The sequence below is a fragment of the Salvelinus alpinus genome, chromosome 4 (genome assembly GCF_045679555.1).
Source record: "Salvelinus alpinus chromosome 4, SLU_Salpinus.1, whole genome shotgun sequence".
NCBI classification, from domain to species: domain Eukaryota; kingdom Metazoa; phylum Chordata; class Actinopteri; order Salmoniformes; family Salmonidae; genus Salvelinus; species Salvelinus alpinus.
The window spans coordinates 71,663,776-71,679,911 of NC_092089.1; the positions used below are offsets into that span (position 1 = coordinate 71,663,776).

The window sequence follows — 16,136 nt, forward strand, 5'->3', positions numbered from 1 at the left end:
ATTTTTTCACTAATCTCTTACTTTGATTCATTATTCTCTTACAAATAAACCCACTTCACGTAGAGACAGATTAAAAAACGTACATACTTTGCTCTTAAAACCCGAGCCAAAAGGTATCGAAACGATAATCACAACCTTAACACCCATTTCTCTCTACTTATCCAAGCAGCCAGGAAAACATAATGTATTCATAAAGCTAAATCTGCTCAGTGAGACTGGGAGGAGATGTTTTTCAAGACTGCAACTGGCCCCTAATGGTGTCCAGGGCCAGGCCAAGGTCCAGGCAGATGGCGTGATGGAGTTCACCTTGTCCATGACCGCCTCATTCCCAAAGCAGCTGAGAGAAGTCTTGGGCCAAACAGATGGAGAATATCACTGGGCTTTCTCTCTCTGTGAGTTAAAAACCTATGTCTGAAATGAGAGCCCCAGTTAGAAAAGGAGCACAACACAACAACAAACTTCTTCTCTACCCAAGCCCCGGCGCTGTTTTTTCCAATTAGGTGTAGTTTGGTGCTGTGTTGACTCCCGGATGAAGTTTCCTCCTCCTTTTATTTGGGCTCCAGTCGAGTTTGATTAAACCTACCGTTTGAGGCATTCTAACATGGTTGGGTTCTCCGCCGACTTCAAAGGCGGGCGTAAATTACACTGACTTTGTAACGATTGCATCATTATGCTTCTTTTATCAATGTATCACTGCCTATGTATCGGTTTGTTCCTCCCTCCTTCCTTCCTCCCTTTTTCTTTGTCTTATCTCCTCTTCAGCACACAAGGAGTACAAACAAACAGAACAACTAGGAGGCTGACATGTTTTTCCCTAGTCAGGTGACAGGGGAGGAAGTCTCTGTTGTCTATAGAGGCGTTCTCAGAGTACTATCTCCATTCACAAACAATTGAAGGGGCCAGCGCTTGAAAAGGTTAAAGTGGCATGAACGATATTAAAATTAAACGCTTGAGAGGCAACCCCCAGGCCGTTTACTCAAATGGGAGAGTTATTTTTAATTTTGGTTCAATAAAGCAAGACGCTCACCCATCTCTGCCCGGATACTTAATTAAATACTTCACGCAGTATATTAGTTTTCTGACGCCCCGTTTGGAATAGTAATAGCCATAAAGAGAAACATTTGTCTGACAGACAAAGTGAGGGATAAATCACTCTTTCCCTGAAGAACGGTTTTGAAATCATAAAAAGACCCTGTCTGTTGGTGTGAGAGAAATGATATTACTTAGTAGGGTCCATTTCTCAGACCATTATAATTTGCATTCTTTTTCTGAGAGACAAAATACTCTACTAGGTTTCTGTGGTTAATATTCATCTATTGTTATTATAATAAAAGCATATCTGGCAACTCACTGGAACCTGAACTGTGACTGAAAAGAACCACAAATGATTTTCCTTGTTTTTGTTCTGTAGTTCTGTGGTCATATTACTCTCCTATACAGGAAGTTGATATACAATACATCTCAGTTGAAGCCTGCTTAATGATGGGACTTGGATTCAGTCCCCTTTTCCAGTTACATTGGTAATCTGCAGTACAGCATGTAAAAATGTGGTCTAGATTTTTCTTTTACAGTACAGCATATCTCCTCTCCCTCTCCTCCAAGTAAGATGTCTCCCAGTGGGCCGTTTCCATGGCTCTGGCTGTGCTTGGTGTCTGCCTTACATCCCCATATTTCTCACACTGATCCCAGTCTGCAGGGTCTAAACTGGTGGCATCTGCTAGTCCGTCTCTCCCTCTGTTTACCAATATGCTCGCAATCTGTCCATAGGCCCCTCATTGACTGAAATATATGGCTTCATCTCAAGTATACAGTGAATCCCCCTCTCCTTAGTCCTTAGCATGCTACAGCAGTGGATTAGGCCTGATTGATTCTGCCATGCACTGAGTGTGCAGTATGTACTGGTACTTTGAGGTTGCTCCTCTAAAATCAGGATAGATGCCATTTATTGGTGAATAACAGACATGGTTTGGATAAAAAACTGTCATCAGGTGTATAGTGTTCAGCTCTTTGTTACTCCAGTGTCTGTGATTGTGTGTGTGTGTGTGTGTGTGTATGTGTGTGTGTGTGTGTGTTACCACTCTACAAGCAGACCTCTCTGCTCCCTCTGTCTACCTCGACAGCCTGCCTGCTCTGGCGCTAGGCCCGAGGTCCACTCTGCATTAAAAAGCCTGCAGGCCCCGGTGTGAAAAATGGGGCCATTTGTGCTTGTTTGTAAGTCCTGTCAAGAAGCAGCACCTCTGGCCCGGCCGGTTAACAAATTGGATGTTTAATCTGGTGACATTCCTATCTGGGCCAAGGGCTAATGTATGTGTCTGAGAATAACCTGGGCGGCAGGCGTGATAGATGGCGGCCTATTATGGCCGGTATTTAAATCTGAGAGGACAATTCCTCTGTCGCCGCCCCCAGACTGACAGCTTGATTTCAGCACTGGGGCCTGGATGGAGCTGTCAATCAACGTGTCAGGGAGGGATTTTATTTTTTCTTCCGCTACCGGAAAGGTTGTTGGACAGCCCGTCCTCTCTCTCGTCTAGACAGTGATTGTAGAGATGTGAGGGAGGATGGAGGTGAGGCTATCTGGTAGCCACAGGTCTGTGACTTTGACCAGCTGACATACGGGGAGGTGCTTGAATTCTACTCTCTGATGCCTAGCACTGAAACAACCCGTAGCTCCTTCCCCCTAGGCATTTATAGATCTGGGACGATTGGATAAGTATAAGCAATATGGTGAAAGTTCGCACTAGCCTATCATATGGAAATGGCTTACTATAGAATAACAATATTTCCAGACAGAAAGATGTTTCCAGACAGATGCCTCATCTGTCTTGACACTGATGTTAACTCATGTCAAAAAAAAATAAAAAATTGGTTCAGACTTACTCAAAGAGATTCAATTGATATAAATTGACTCAATTGATGTTTTAACCCTCCAGTTTCAAGCTGTCAGTAGACCTAGTCAAGTTAATGATTCAATTAATTATTCAACGCCACCTCTATGAAAGAGCTGCTTCTGCATTCAGCTCCATACATCGCTGTTCATGGCTTTACCTCTCATTGTGGGGATTCTTCCCCTGCTGTGGAACTTATCATAGGGTCTGTGTGTGTGTGTTTGTGTGTGTGTGTAGCCTATGCATGCATGCTTGTGTGTGCAACCTCCTCCTGCTGTTTCACTCATCACATTGTGTGTGTGTGTGTGTGTGTGTGTGTGTGTGTGTGTGTGTGTGTGTGTGTGTGTGTGTGTGTGTGTGTGTGTGTGTGTGTGTGTGTGTGTGTGTGTGTGTGTGTGTGTGTGTGTGTGTATCCACCTGCTGTTTCACTCCTGCTGAATTCCTCAGTTTGAGCTCTCAGCCTCTGCTTTTGATGCACAGCGTTTGTTGTGGTTCTATATCTGACGCTCTGAATACACAACCCGAATACATCTGTTCACCGTTCCCACTCTACCTCCAAAACACCTCAGAGATAACGGCAGCATGTCTTTTCTACCTTTTCAAACTTTCAAAACAGTACCGAGGTTAAAAGGTGTTTAATACAATTACACTCATATGTGTTATCCAAAAATCGCCACAATTGGAGAAAAAAAAACACATAATAATTGTTTGATATCAAGAATTGTATTTGTGAACAAACTGTGATCTTTCTGGTGTGTGAAATTATTATGGGTTGTGGAACCAAAGGACAGATTTTTGCAGCTTGCTACAGTTTCTAACCCATGCCTGGGCCATGAGTTCACGGCAAGTCACATATTTTATTCTCTCTCGTTAGAGCATTATGTCATAGAGTGATTTCGATTGGAGAGACAATATGTTCTTTGCCATGGCAACAGGGTCAAAACACAGCTGAGGAGGGACCAGAGGTAACCGGAGTGCAGCGGAGAAGAGTGTGTACGTGTGTGTGTGTGCTTGAATGCGAGTGAGTGTGTGTGTGTGCACGTGTGTGTTGTGTATGGATTCGAAGGCGGGTTAAGTACAAACGTACAGGAGGTTTTGGAGGAACACTGGTTCACTTGGCCAAACAAACAAACTCCCATTCTCTCTGTGCACCAAAGCACTTTCTCACATCCCCCCTCAGAATAGAGCCAGCCACGCTGTCTGTATAAAATAGTGATGGGATGTTCTGTTTATATCTGTGCTCCAGGAATTCTGCGTGTGTTTTTCAACGATAGATCTCACATTAAAATTGGAAACAGAGACAGATTTTGCTGAACAACTGCAACATTTTTCACAAGCTGGTAACACTACTGTAACACTTTACTATAACAAGGCTCTCATTCACAGGACTGCTTTCGAAAGGATAATGTTGATATGATCAATTAAATATTGATTTAGTACAGTCAGATATTATCTATGATCTAATTATGTATCATCTCTTATACAGTAGCAGAGTTATTTTATCCTTTCATGGAAATGGCCAGCCGCCAATTTACCAGGTTCAGACAAAGTCTTCATCCCAAACATTTTCAGCAGTAATGGATATTATGTCACATTATTTTTAATGTTGAATAATCTGCCTCTGATCAAAGATGAAAGGTGAGGTAAAGGCCTGGTGCTGGTTTTTATTGCGATCAATTAAAATGGATTTGATTTTCGGATATTTAATGCCATCTGTCTGTCTTGATGAATCCTCCTCTTGTACTGTGTTCATTTCCAGGCAGAGAGACAGCCTTCCTTAATATGTTGGAAGTGAAACAGACCCTTATAGAACGCATAATGTGGCCACTCAATATTTTAGAAGTAGAAAATGAATTGTGCAAGACACTCTTAGCAGAATAAACTGCTTTTGAGTCTCTGGCAAAGTTTGGGGAATAAGGGACCAGACCCATAATGTGTTGTTAAGATGCTTAAGACAATAGACAGTCAAGAATGTGTGTGTGTGTGTTTGTGTAAACGTGTGTGTGTGTTCAGAGAGAGAGAGAGAGAGAGAGAGAGAGAGAGAGAGAGAGAGAGAGAGAGAGAGAGAGAGAGAGAGAGAGAGAGAGAGAGAGAGAGAGAGAGAGAGAGAGAGAGAGAGAGAGAGAGAGAGAGAGAGAGAGATCTGTTCCAGTGACTGTTTTAGTGCCTCATCAAATATTTAGTTTGATTGTACATGGTCCTGTAATTGCCATCTTGGCTACTGAATTATTGATGGCATGTAGCAGAGCCGAGGAGAACCCTGGTCTTGGAGAGTTGGCAGAAGGGGGGGTCACACACACGCGCACACACACACACACACGCACACACGCACACACACACACACACACACACACACACACACACACACACACACACACACACACACACACACACACACACACACACACACACACACACACACACACACACACACACACACACACTGAGCCATATTGTTAACTCCAGCCGTTTCATAGCCTAATTAGCTGTACAGGAGCTTCCTCAGAATGTGTCAGTAATAATTGGAAGAAGGCATTTATTTTCAACATAGTAGAGTAAATATTAGTTACTGTAATAAGACTGTGTGGAATATGGTTCCTTCTAATGTTGAGGAAGAATGTTCCTTGAATTTAGCAGCACAACAATAATTAATGTACACTAGATCAAATCAAATGACAACTGATTGTGAAACAATTAGTGACATAGCTAATTGTGTTTCAGTGTCTTAATGCACTGGGCAGACTGTGAATCGCTGGGTCCAATCCAAGTGTTTGGATTGGTTCCCTCAGTTATACTGTAAAGCAATTCAGTAGCGTGTCATCTCTCAACTGGCTCCAACCTTAGTTTAAAAATTGGAGAAGTCGACCTCAAAGAATCTGAGGCGCTATCTCATTGCCTCCTGGTGTTGCTCATCTTAGAGTAAACGCCACCGCATGGCTCTGACTTTTCATAAAAAGCAGCAAACACTCAAAGCAAATTGTGGGTCAGAATTGGTAACGCGGCAGCTTTTAAAAATACCCCTGCTGAAATATTGATTTTTTTCTTCTTCTTGCCTAACGCAATAAGTGAAAGATGGGGAAGGTGTGTGTGTGTCGTGTGTTTGTGTGTGTCTGTGTGTATGTGTGTGTGCATTGTATGGAGTCAGGAGGGCCTTGTTATTTGAGCCAGACATAATTGCTTCAGTATAGTGTTATGGGTGTGGCCCCAGAGTGACATCATTTAGAGTGGACCTCAGCCCACGTCCCTGTAATGAAAACGATGCTGAAGTCACACACTTATTCCCTGCTCAGGCTCATTCAGCTTTAGTGTACATAATATGCAATATCTCAAGCTTTATTCCTTTGACACAATACACCACATCCAGTGTTTCAATGCTTTCAAAGCTCTCATTTTGTAATATTTTAAGTCAGAGGGCCTGCATAGTGATTTCCTATAGGGGCTCTTAGGATGCTTGGCCTTTACGTTCGGTGTTTAATTAATTTCCCCCGTCCTGGCCTACTGCCACTTTGTTCAGCTTCTGTTGCCAAGGTTATTCATAAGGCTGTTGTATTTGGACTTACTACATGCTGCGTTCCAATAGTCACATCTCCTCTCCCTTACGTCAACAAGGTCTTATGGGCAAAAAGTCTTATATGCAGAAGGTCTTATGGGCAGACAGTCTTATGAGCAGAATATCTTATGCACAGAAGATCTTATGGGCAGGAGGTCTTACAGACAGAATGTCTTATGGGCAGAAGGTCTTACGGGCAGAAAGTCTTATGAGCAGAATATCTTACGCACAGAAGATCGTATGGGCAGGAGGTCTTACGGGCAGAAAGTCTTATGAGCAGAATATCTTATGCACAGAAGATCTTATGGGCAGGAGGTCTTACGGACAGAATGTCTTATGGGCAGAAGGTCTTATGGGCAGAATATCTTATGGGCAGAAGGTCTTATGGGCAGAAGGTCTTACGGGCAGAATGTCTTATGGGCAGAAGGTCTTATGGGCAGAAGGTCTTATGGGCAGATGGTCTTGAAAGATAAAACTGAGATGGAGTAGTAAATCCATCCAGTCCTTTCATCTATCAGCGGTCACTGAGGAAAGGAGACAAGGACAAAAGGAGACAAGGAAGGGATGCCTTGAGAAGAATGGGAACTCAGCCTAAAGTGAGAAAATATAGAGGAAAGGAAAGACTAGGTTAGCCTAGCACGACTACAGCAGCAGGACTTCCTGCCACTCGCCACAGCTCCACATTAGAGGCTGGCAGGCCCACACACACCTCTGTAATTGATTGCAGGGCAGCGTAATGAGGTGACGGCTTACAACGCCTTTACCTACTTTTAAGAGCAGAGGAGAGACGGGGAAAACAGCCTGGAACTAATAACGAAGCCCTGGCTGTAGATGGACATTCATTATTTATGGTGGTTTAATATGTTTTCGATACTGAGGGGGGGAGGGGTTGAACAGAGAAGGAAAAGTTACTCCCTGGCTTTCCTCCCTTCTGTCCTTCTCTAAATTTAGCCTACGTGATTATTATATGTGTATATTTATCTGAGAAAGGAGGTTTGAAATAACATCCAATCAGGTGTGTAAGTTCATTGGATTGTCACAGATACCCTAGAGACTGAAGCTGGAGAGATAACAGTAGAAGAGAGTATTGAATATTTGAAGTGAAATATATGGTGAAACCTGGTCAAAAGGTTGATGGGCTCCAGTGCTGAGCGGTGCAGCTTCCAAAAGCCTGAGAGTCATTTTCTCCCACTAACTCTAGTCTCTTCTGATGTGATAAGGATGTCTCAGCATCATATGTCTCGTATAAACTGTCACTTAAAATTCTCTCCCAGTTTGAAAGCTAAAACAAAAGAATCTCTGCAAGTCTCAAGTATGCACTGGTTTCGAAAGGCTTTTCAATACTCATACTCTTAATATAGGCCAATAGAACGGGTGTATAGTCATTATATTTCTGATATAATGAAAACCCTGGTGGTTTATAAACAAGGGATTGAAATTTGTCCAATCATACAGAATTGTACTTCTTATTTACAATCTAAGTGAAGTAAAATAGTTTTCTCATAGGTTTGGGTAACCCTTTAGTGACAGAATCATTGTGCAGCTGTGAAGTAACACAGTTTACAGCAAGAGCTCGACCTAAAAACAGACCACTTTCTCTCATTCCCATTTCTCAAAGTTGAGATCAGCATTCAACTTCCGTCTTGTCATCTTCTACAAGCAGCTACTTCTCCCTCTGCTTCTACAAGCAGCTACTTCCCCCTCTGCTTCTACAAGCAGCTACTTCCCCCTCTGCTTCTACAAGCAGCTACTTCCCCCTCTGCTTCTACAAGCAGCTACTTCTCCCTCTGCTTCTACAAGCAGCTACTTCTCCCTCTGCTTCTACAAGCAGCTACTTCTCCCACTGCTTCTACAAGCAGCTACTTCTCCCTCTGCTTCTACAAGCAGCTACTTCTCCCTCTGCTTCTACAAGCAGCTACTTCTCCCTCTGCTTCTACAAGCAGCTACTTCTCCCTCTGCTTCTACAAGCAGCTACTTCTCCCACTGCTTCTACAAGCAGCTACTTCTCCCTCTGCTTCTACAAGCAGCTACTTCTCCCACTGCTTCTACAAGCAGCTACTTCTCCCTCTGCTTCTACAAGCAGCTACTTCTCCCACTGCTTCTACAAGCAGCTACTTCTCCCTCTGCTTCTACAAGCAGCTACTTCTCCCTCTGCTTCTACAAGCAGCTACTTCCCCCTCTGCTTCTACAAGCAGCTACTTCCCCCTCTGCTTCTACAAGCAGCTACTTCTCCCTCTGCTTCTACAAGCAGCTACTTCTCCCTCTGCTTCTACAAGCAGCTACTTCTCCCTCTGCTTCTACAAGCAGCTACTTCTCCCTCTGCTTCTACAAGCAGCTACTTCTCCCTCTGCTTCTACAAGCAGCTACTTCTCCCTCTGCTTCTACAAGCAGCTACTTCTCCCACTGCTTCTACAAGCAGCTACTCCCCCCACTGCTTCCGAGCTGCTATCGCAGAACCAATCCAAAGGGAACCAGGCTTTGATCGGGTGCCGCCTTTCCATGAAGAGACCTGGAATCTTACATTCCTTGTCAACTCCTGCCCAGTGGCAGATGGAGGATCCGGGGCTGCCGAGACAACATCACATGCTCCCCCCTCCACGGACCTCACCATCATCACTCTATTCCTATTTTTGTGTTCTCCGTTTTTTTCCCTTCAGTTTTCTTGTCGTTTCGAAAGCTGTGGCGAATCTTAACTCTGAACTGGCTCTACCCAGGGCTTCTAAGAGGGTATGTTCCAGATTCTCGCTTTTTCTGCGAGTTGGTGTGCCTGCTTGGTTGAGCTCTGCTCTGGTCTAATTCCATTGAAAACACATTGTAGTTGTAATATCAGCGCGGCTGGTTGGCTAACCAGGCCCTTGTCTCCAGCTGCGTTTGAATTCAATCCCTATTGATCTATATCGCTCCTCCCAAGGACTCTAATATCATATGATTTGGGCTTGGGGATGGGTTCTCCATGTTGTTTTATTCCATTGTCATAAAGGACATTAGTAGCCTACGGTGCACCCAAGATAAAGTTTCAGTCAATACCGGCTAAATAGAGTAGCCATTTTTTTTTTTTACAAAATTACCAAATGGCCATATTTCTTTATGTAACAGGGCTCTTTTGAACTCACAACCCCCTTTCTCTTTCTTTGCTTAACACTGTACCGCCACTCAAGGTGGTTTAGATATTTTGATTGCGCAATGAGGAAATTGCTTCGCTTACCACTGTGTGTGTTTTAAAGATATTGTTACTGTCTTATTAGGGAGAAATCGATGCTCTCTTCAGATAGCAACCATTTATTTCTCTCTGACAGGGCTGCTCTCCACTACAGGAGACTCCCAGAATCCTTTGCAACCGAAAAAAATATGCGGCTGCATCGGACGAGGTTATCCCTTGGTTAATGTGACATGGCTGTCTGCGACCTTGCCGGTTGTTAACTTCCTGGATTATTATTGTAATAATGTGGCAATTAAAAAGAAAGCGCTCCATCAAAATAAGGGGCTTATGGTCCAGGAGATGGATATGCGGAGGTTACATGGCAGTGGGAAATGCATTAAGATGGCAATCCATTCTTAATGTATGGCTGGGTGTCTTAACTCCAACTACTGGGTTATTACGGCTCATCCTCATTGATATCCATTCCCAATCAATACCCCTCTGTTACCATAACAACAGTCAATCAACACATGGGAGAAAGGATTGGACATAAAGAAGGACAAATCAAAAGCCAACTCTAATGAGACACCATGAGTCTTTTTGTCTTTATATGACTAAATGAAGAAAAAGGTTGCTTAAAACAATGTTTTACAGGATTTTATTCAAGCATTTACTGAGTGAGATGTCCTTCGTTTGATTTGGACCAACCACAACATAACAAAACATGGTTGCATTTAATTGTATTAGCTACTTTTTCCCACAGCATCTTATTGATAATTGTGTCATCATTTAGATGTGATCAACTGTTTTCAGTGCTTGAATGAAACCTTTTGATTAGAGTTCCAGTGTAATATATATGTACTTTTCTCTTGTGTTTACAGATTCTTCCTGAAGTTCTTCCTCAAATGCAATCAGAATTGTTTGAAAAATGCAGGGAACCCACGAGACATGAGACGGTTTCAGGTAAGACCCTATTTATGGTTGAATCTCCCACTATGGTTCCACACAACATAAGTTATCTCATTATGCTCACAATCCAGGTACATGAATTAAAAACAACAGTATATCGTAAAGGTTCTCTGTTTATCCCACAGGTGGTGGTCTCCACTACGGTGAATGTGGATGGCCATGTCCTTGCTGTCTCTGACAACATGTTTGTCCACAACAACTCCAAACATGGCCGGAGGGCTCGACGCCTGGACCCCTCTGAAGGTACAACTACCTCACACTTACAGACAACTTGATACTTTCTCTAAAACCTCAATATGTCTTGGTGTCTTTGGCCACCTGTGTACCAATGTATAAAAACTTTAGGTGTGGTGAAAATAATGGTGCCCCATTTTATTTTGCCCCAATGAACAACTTTTAATTACATCATCCTCTTTATTGGACTAAATGAAACCACATCCTTAAGTCTGGAAAAGGATGATGACATCCTCATTGAAGTGGGGGACCTTATTACTAAAGCCCTAAAAAAACACCCCTTCATCACATTGTAAAATCTACCTCACCGTGTCGTTTGTGGTTATGATGTAACATGGTGCCTTATAGTAAGAAAGAATAGTACTCTTGTTCTTAAAAAAAAAAAATATATATTTAACCTTTATTTAACTAGGCAAGTCAGTTAAGAACAAATTCTTATTCACAATGACGGCCTAGGAACAGTGGGTTAACTGCCTTGTTCAGGGGCTAGCAGTATTAAAACATTGTCCCCTTGTAACCTACCAGCCTAGCGACCACAAGGCCTAGCAGCTAGCTAGGCACAGTGAAACAGTTTAAACTTACTTCTCAAAGTTTCTGAGTTGAAAAACGACTAGAGCATTGTGATACACTGGATAAACAGTACTTAGGCATTCATAGAAACACAGTGAGAGAGTCCCATGGTTGGTCACCACTGACAGCACCAGAGCGCTGCCAGGAGAGCAGTACAGTACACGAGGCTATCACTGAAGTCAAGGCCCCACTTAGGGAATCTCACCGTCTTTCATCTCAGCCAGATTGGGATGTTTTCAGAGGCGATAAAGCCGACATCTGCTCCTGTCTTTGTTCCACCGTCCCTGTCCCCCCTCCTAGATAAATGTACAACGTTTCCACAGTCTGTTTCACGCCATTGTGTTTTATTAATTTGTGAGAGTCCCCCGTTTGACTGTGTGTTTACTGCTGTGACAGAGGGAAATGAATAACGATGACAGGTGACTACCAGGGAAAAGCCTCTACTCCATCAACACCCTCAACAACTGTTAAATGACGTGAGAGAGACTCTGTTATACAGTATCCCATTGGAGGAAGCCCACTGTGTTTCCTTTAATCTACTGGTTTCAATTGCCATTTATAAACTGGGTGGTTTGAGCCCTAATAGCTGATTGGCTGACAGCCGTGGTATATCAGACCGTATACCATGGGTATGACAAAACATGTATTTTTAATGCTCTAATTACGTTGGTAACCAGTTTATAATAGCAATAAGGCATCTCTTGGTTTGTTGTATTTTGCCAATATACCACGGCTAAGGGCTGTGTCTAGGCACTCCACGTACTCCTCGTTGCGTCATGCGTAAGAACAGTCCTTAGTCATGGTATATTGGCTATATACCACACCCCCTCGGGCCTTATTGCTTAATTAACCCTTTAATGGTCTGTTTCCTATGCCCCTCTGCCTGGGCAGAGAAAAACCTCATGAGACTTACAAAGAAAACCCAATTTTGGGATCATCTTTACATTTGCAAAGGCTAAATAGTTCCACCACTCCAGGGCACAGTTAGCATGACTACCTTTACACCAAGGACCAGTGTGCCTATATAGGATTACACTCCTATCAATTGAATTGAATTGGCATTTGTCCCTGACTTGAATCCAGGCGTAAGATCTGGGAGCAGACTGTGGCAAAGGTATCCCACCTCCACCGCAAGCCACAGAAATGATTTGATCACAGGCCTCTTTCCCCTCTTACAAGTGCAGTGGCTGTTTGGCCAGATATCCTGGAGACAGGACCAGTCAGTCAGCCTGTCTGTCTCCATCTTGTTCTGCCTACACACAGTCTGGTCAGGCAGGAGACACTGTAATGTTTCTATTGAGCTTATTGATCCTCTGAAATTGAAAGAAATCATAACTGTGCATTTTTGATGAGTGAACTAATTGACATCATAGACGGCAGGACCGTATGCAATTAGAAATCTGTTTGGAGAATTCACTTAAAACTTGTTAATTTGTTAATGCTACCCTTGCAATATGTCATGTTGCAATTTGACAGTGACAACATTCCTCTTATATAGTTATGTACTGTACTCATAAACGAAGGCTGGTAAAACAAGAAGTTTAAGTGATATTGAAATGACAACCCAGATTGTACTTAAAACAAGTTGGAGGATTAAGTCCCTTTAAGTAGAAGTCATACCCGTCCCGCTGTCTGTGTTTCCGAAGCAGCTACGCCCTGCATCAAAGCCATCAGCCCGAGTGAGGGGTGGACGACCGGGGGAGCCACTGTCATCATCATCGGAGACAACTTCTTTGATGGACTGCAGGTGGTCTTCGGCACTATGCTGGTCTGGAGTGAGGTGGGTCCAGATACACACGCACTCACTCACTCACTCACACACACACACACACACACACACACACACACACACACACACACACACACACACACACACACACACACACACACACACACACACACACACACACACACACACACACACACACACACACACACACACACACACACGACCATGAAAAAGGAATACCTGAAAATATGTAGATTTCTGGATTTTATCCGTGGAGTCTAGGTGAAGAAACTAAGAGTATGGCCCGGTGCATAAGGCAGGCCATAAAATATTGAAATATGTTCAGGGTGGAACACCTGCTTCAGAGACGACAGGGTCTGTCTACGTGCTTAGACCTAGGTCACTCTGTTAGAGGCAGGCAGACACCTTCCCTCCACAGAGTCTCTATCTCTAACACATACGGTACACACATGGAACTAATTGTCAAACTCACTGCCTTAATCAGTGTGTATTCGGTTGGGTTTACCATGTTCCATCTTTTGTCCATATGTACTGCCTGAACTGGAAGTTGCTCCAGATATTATTGTCTGCTAAATGACTTCTATAAATATAAAATGTGAATTTGCTCGACAGAGTTGGATGATGCTGTAAATATACCTACTAAGACGTTATTGTAAAGAAATAACAAGTAACGTAAATAGACCGTACCTCCCACAGTGCACTGCTCTTAGCGTTAAATAAGTGTGTGCATGTTGATGTGTTCCAGCTAATCACCCCCCACGCCATCCGGGTCCAGACGCCCCCTCGCCACATCCCAGGGGTCGTGGAGGTCACACTCTCCTACAAATCCAAGCAGTTCTGCAAAGGGGCACCTGGGCGGTTTGTCTACACCGGTAAGATCACTGTTCCTCTGCTTCCTCCTCTCTTGCCCTTTAATGTTCTGGGTATCGCTTTATCTGAAGGTTTGTTTATTAACTGCTTATAAACGTTATTACATAGTTCAACCATTATATTGAGTATACAAAATGGGTCTGTTATATCTTCCTATAGGGTTTATTGTTCTCTATGCTATATATTACCATACATATAGTGGTGGCTACATTCCCACCTCTCCTCTGTCCTTTCAAGGTGGTAAACATTTTCCCTTGTTCAAGGGCATTGAGTCCTACCCTTCTTTTTGCTGGAGTTTTTCCCCAGGTTATCCTTCAAGCCTTTGTCTGATGTCCAGACTTTTATGCTGGTGCGTGACTGCCGCCAGAATGGAGTATCGCTCCCTTAAATCAGCGCTTTACTATTCCCGATTATTACTTTGGAATATCCAGATGCCATTCAAAGTAGCAGAAAGGTCAGATGGATGGCTGTTTAGTGAGATAAGTAAATGTCACTCCGTTGCGGATGAAAGATGGGACTGCGTTAAGGCTTTCTGTTAAACATAGGTATTCGCTGCAGCCCGCTCCCCTCTTTGTTCAAAGCACCGCTTAGTTCGGATGCAAGTGTTAGCGGAGCAAATAGACAACTTCACAATGGGCCGTCCAACCCAGCTTACGATTCCTTTTGCAATGCTAATATCTGATTCCATTTGGCGATATGACTGACAACTGTTCAGTGCATTGCTTTTATGGAACTGTGTGGTGAATAGAGCCCCCTTGTTATCTCATTCTGTACGTCCATTAGGCCGCGGGAGGTGTTCTCTGGAGCAAAACGTGTTGTGAATCCCTGGAAGGAGTTGAATATCTTTGTGTTCTTCAAAACAGTGCTATATCATTACGGAAGTACTCAAATGTTGTCAGCATTCATATTTTAAGTCAATAAAAATGAGAACATTGATTGATTGCAAAACAACAAAGCTGTATTTCCCTAATGGTACCTCTGTTCCAAACGCTGGAACATTTCTTATTATTCTGTACGTAAATCTTAGACCTCCATTTAGTATGATATGTTACGTTTCATATGGTATGTATTCATTTACTAAATGTACAATATGTTATGAATTACTTAACATATGATGCGTTATGAATTCTAGCTATGTGGCTATGTTGCTAATGTTAGCTAGGCTGGGTGTTAGGGTTAGCGTTGCCTTTAGGAGTTAGGTTAAAGGGTGAATGTTAAGTTTAGGGGAAGGTTTATCTAAAAGGTTTAAGGTTAGGGTTAGGGGAAGGGTTAGCTAACTTTCGAAGTAGTAAGTAGTTGAAAAGTTGCTAACTAGTTAAAATGCTAGAGTTGTCCGTGATGAGATTCAAACTCACAACCTTTGGGTTGCTAGTCGTTCGCATTATACGACCACTCCGGCAACTTAAGTAATATTCTGTTTTATGTAACCACACCAAACATAACATATAATACTAATTTGAGTGCATGGATTTACCTTTACTATATTACATCTAGTCTATGAGACCAGGCTGAACACAGACAGGTGGCGGCATCATAATATTGTACAAGTCTCATAAGTCTCTGGTTCTTACTTCCAGATTGAGACCCATACTGTGCACACATCAACAGTTAATCTGATTTACACACATATTTCAAGATTGGGAATGGGTCCGTGTGCATTTCTAATGCATATTTATTGTGCCAGGAGTGTGTTATATTCATGAATGCAAAATGAGGCAAGCTTTTAAATACTAAATAGCTTGTGTATAATTGAACAGGAAAGAGAATGCATCCAGTCTCAATGATGTCATTTCCTCTGGGGAATTTCCAGATGCCCAAGTGAGCTCTTCTTTCAGTGTGTCCCTTCCCAAAAACATAGCCCTCTTTTATCAAACAGGCAAATCAGTTGTGTTGTAGAGAGGGACGTACTTATATCGTTATGACATATCAAAGGTTTCATCAACACATTTATTTTGTTTGATATCATGCTAAAAGACCAAGCTTTCTATGAGTTTTGAAAGAATTGCATGTGGGTCTAAATGTTTTATTTCGCTCTATGTTCAAACTCAGTGAAGCATAGGAAGACTGCAGCTTATCTACAATGCAGAGACAAACAAGACTTTGTTGACTCTGTCACTGCCCTAATGTGGCTGGGTCTACATGAACTTATGAGACAGAGAGAGAAGGGGG

At 42.8% G+C, this 16,136-nt stretch overlaps 1 protein-coding gene across 9 annotated transcripts in view; it reads left to right on the forward strand.

Moving 5' to 3' along the window:
• LOC139574358 (transcription factor COE3-like) overlaps positions 1-16,136 on the forward strand; it is a 102,026-nt gene that overhangs the window by 48,756 nt on the left and 37,134 nt on the right. For 5 of the 9 annotated variants that reach the window (XM_071398853.1, XM_071398855.1, XM_071398858.1 and 2 more), the window contains exons 7-10: positions 10,456-10,537; positions 10,669-10,786; positions 12,994-13,127; positions 13,843-13,969. In XM_071398853.1, coding sequence (XP_071254954.1) covers positions 10,456-10,537; positions 10,669-10,786; positions 12,994-13,127; positions 13,843-13,969 — 461 coding nt within the window. The remainder of the gene's footprint in view (positions 1-10,455; positions 10,538-10,668; positions 10,787-12,993; positions 13,128-13,842; positions 13,970-16,136) is intronic. The other 4 variants (XM_071398854.1, XM_071398856.1, XM_071398859.1 and 1 more) reach the window with 1 other exon arrangement.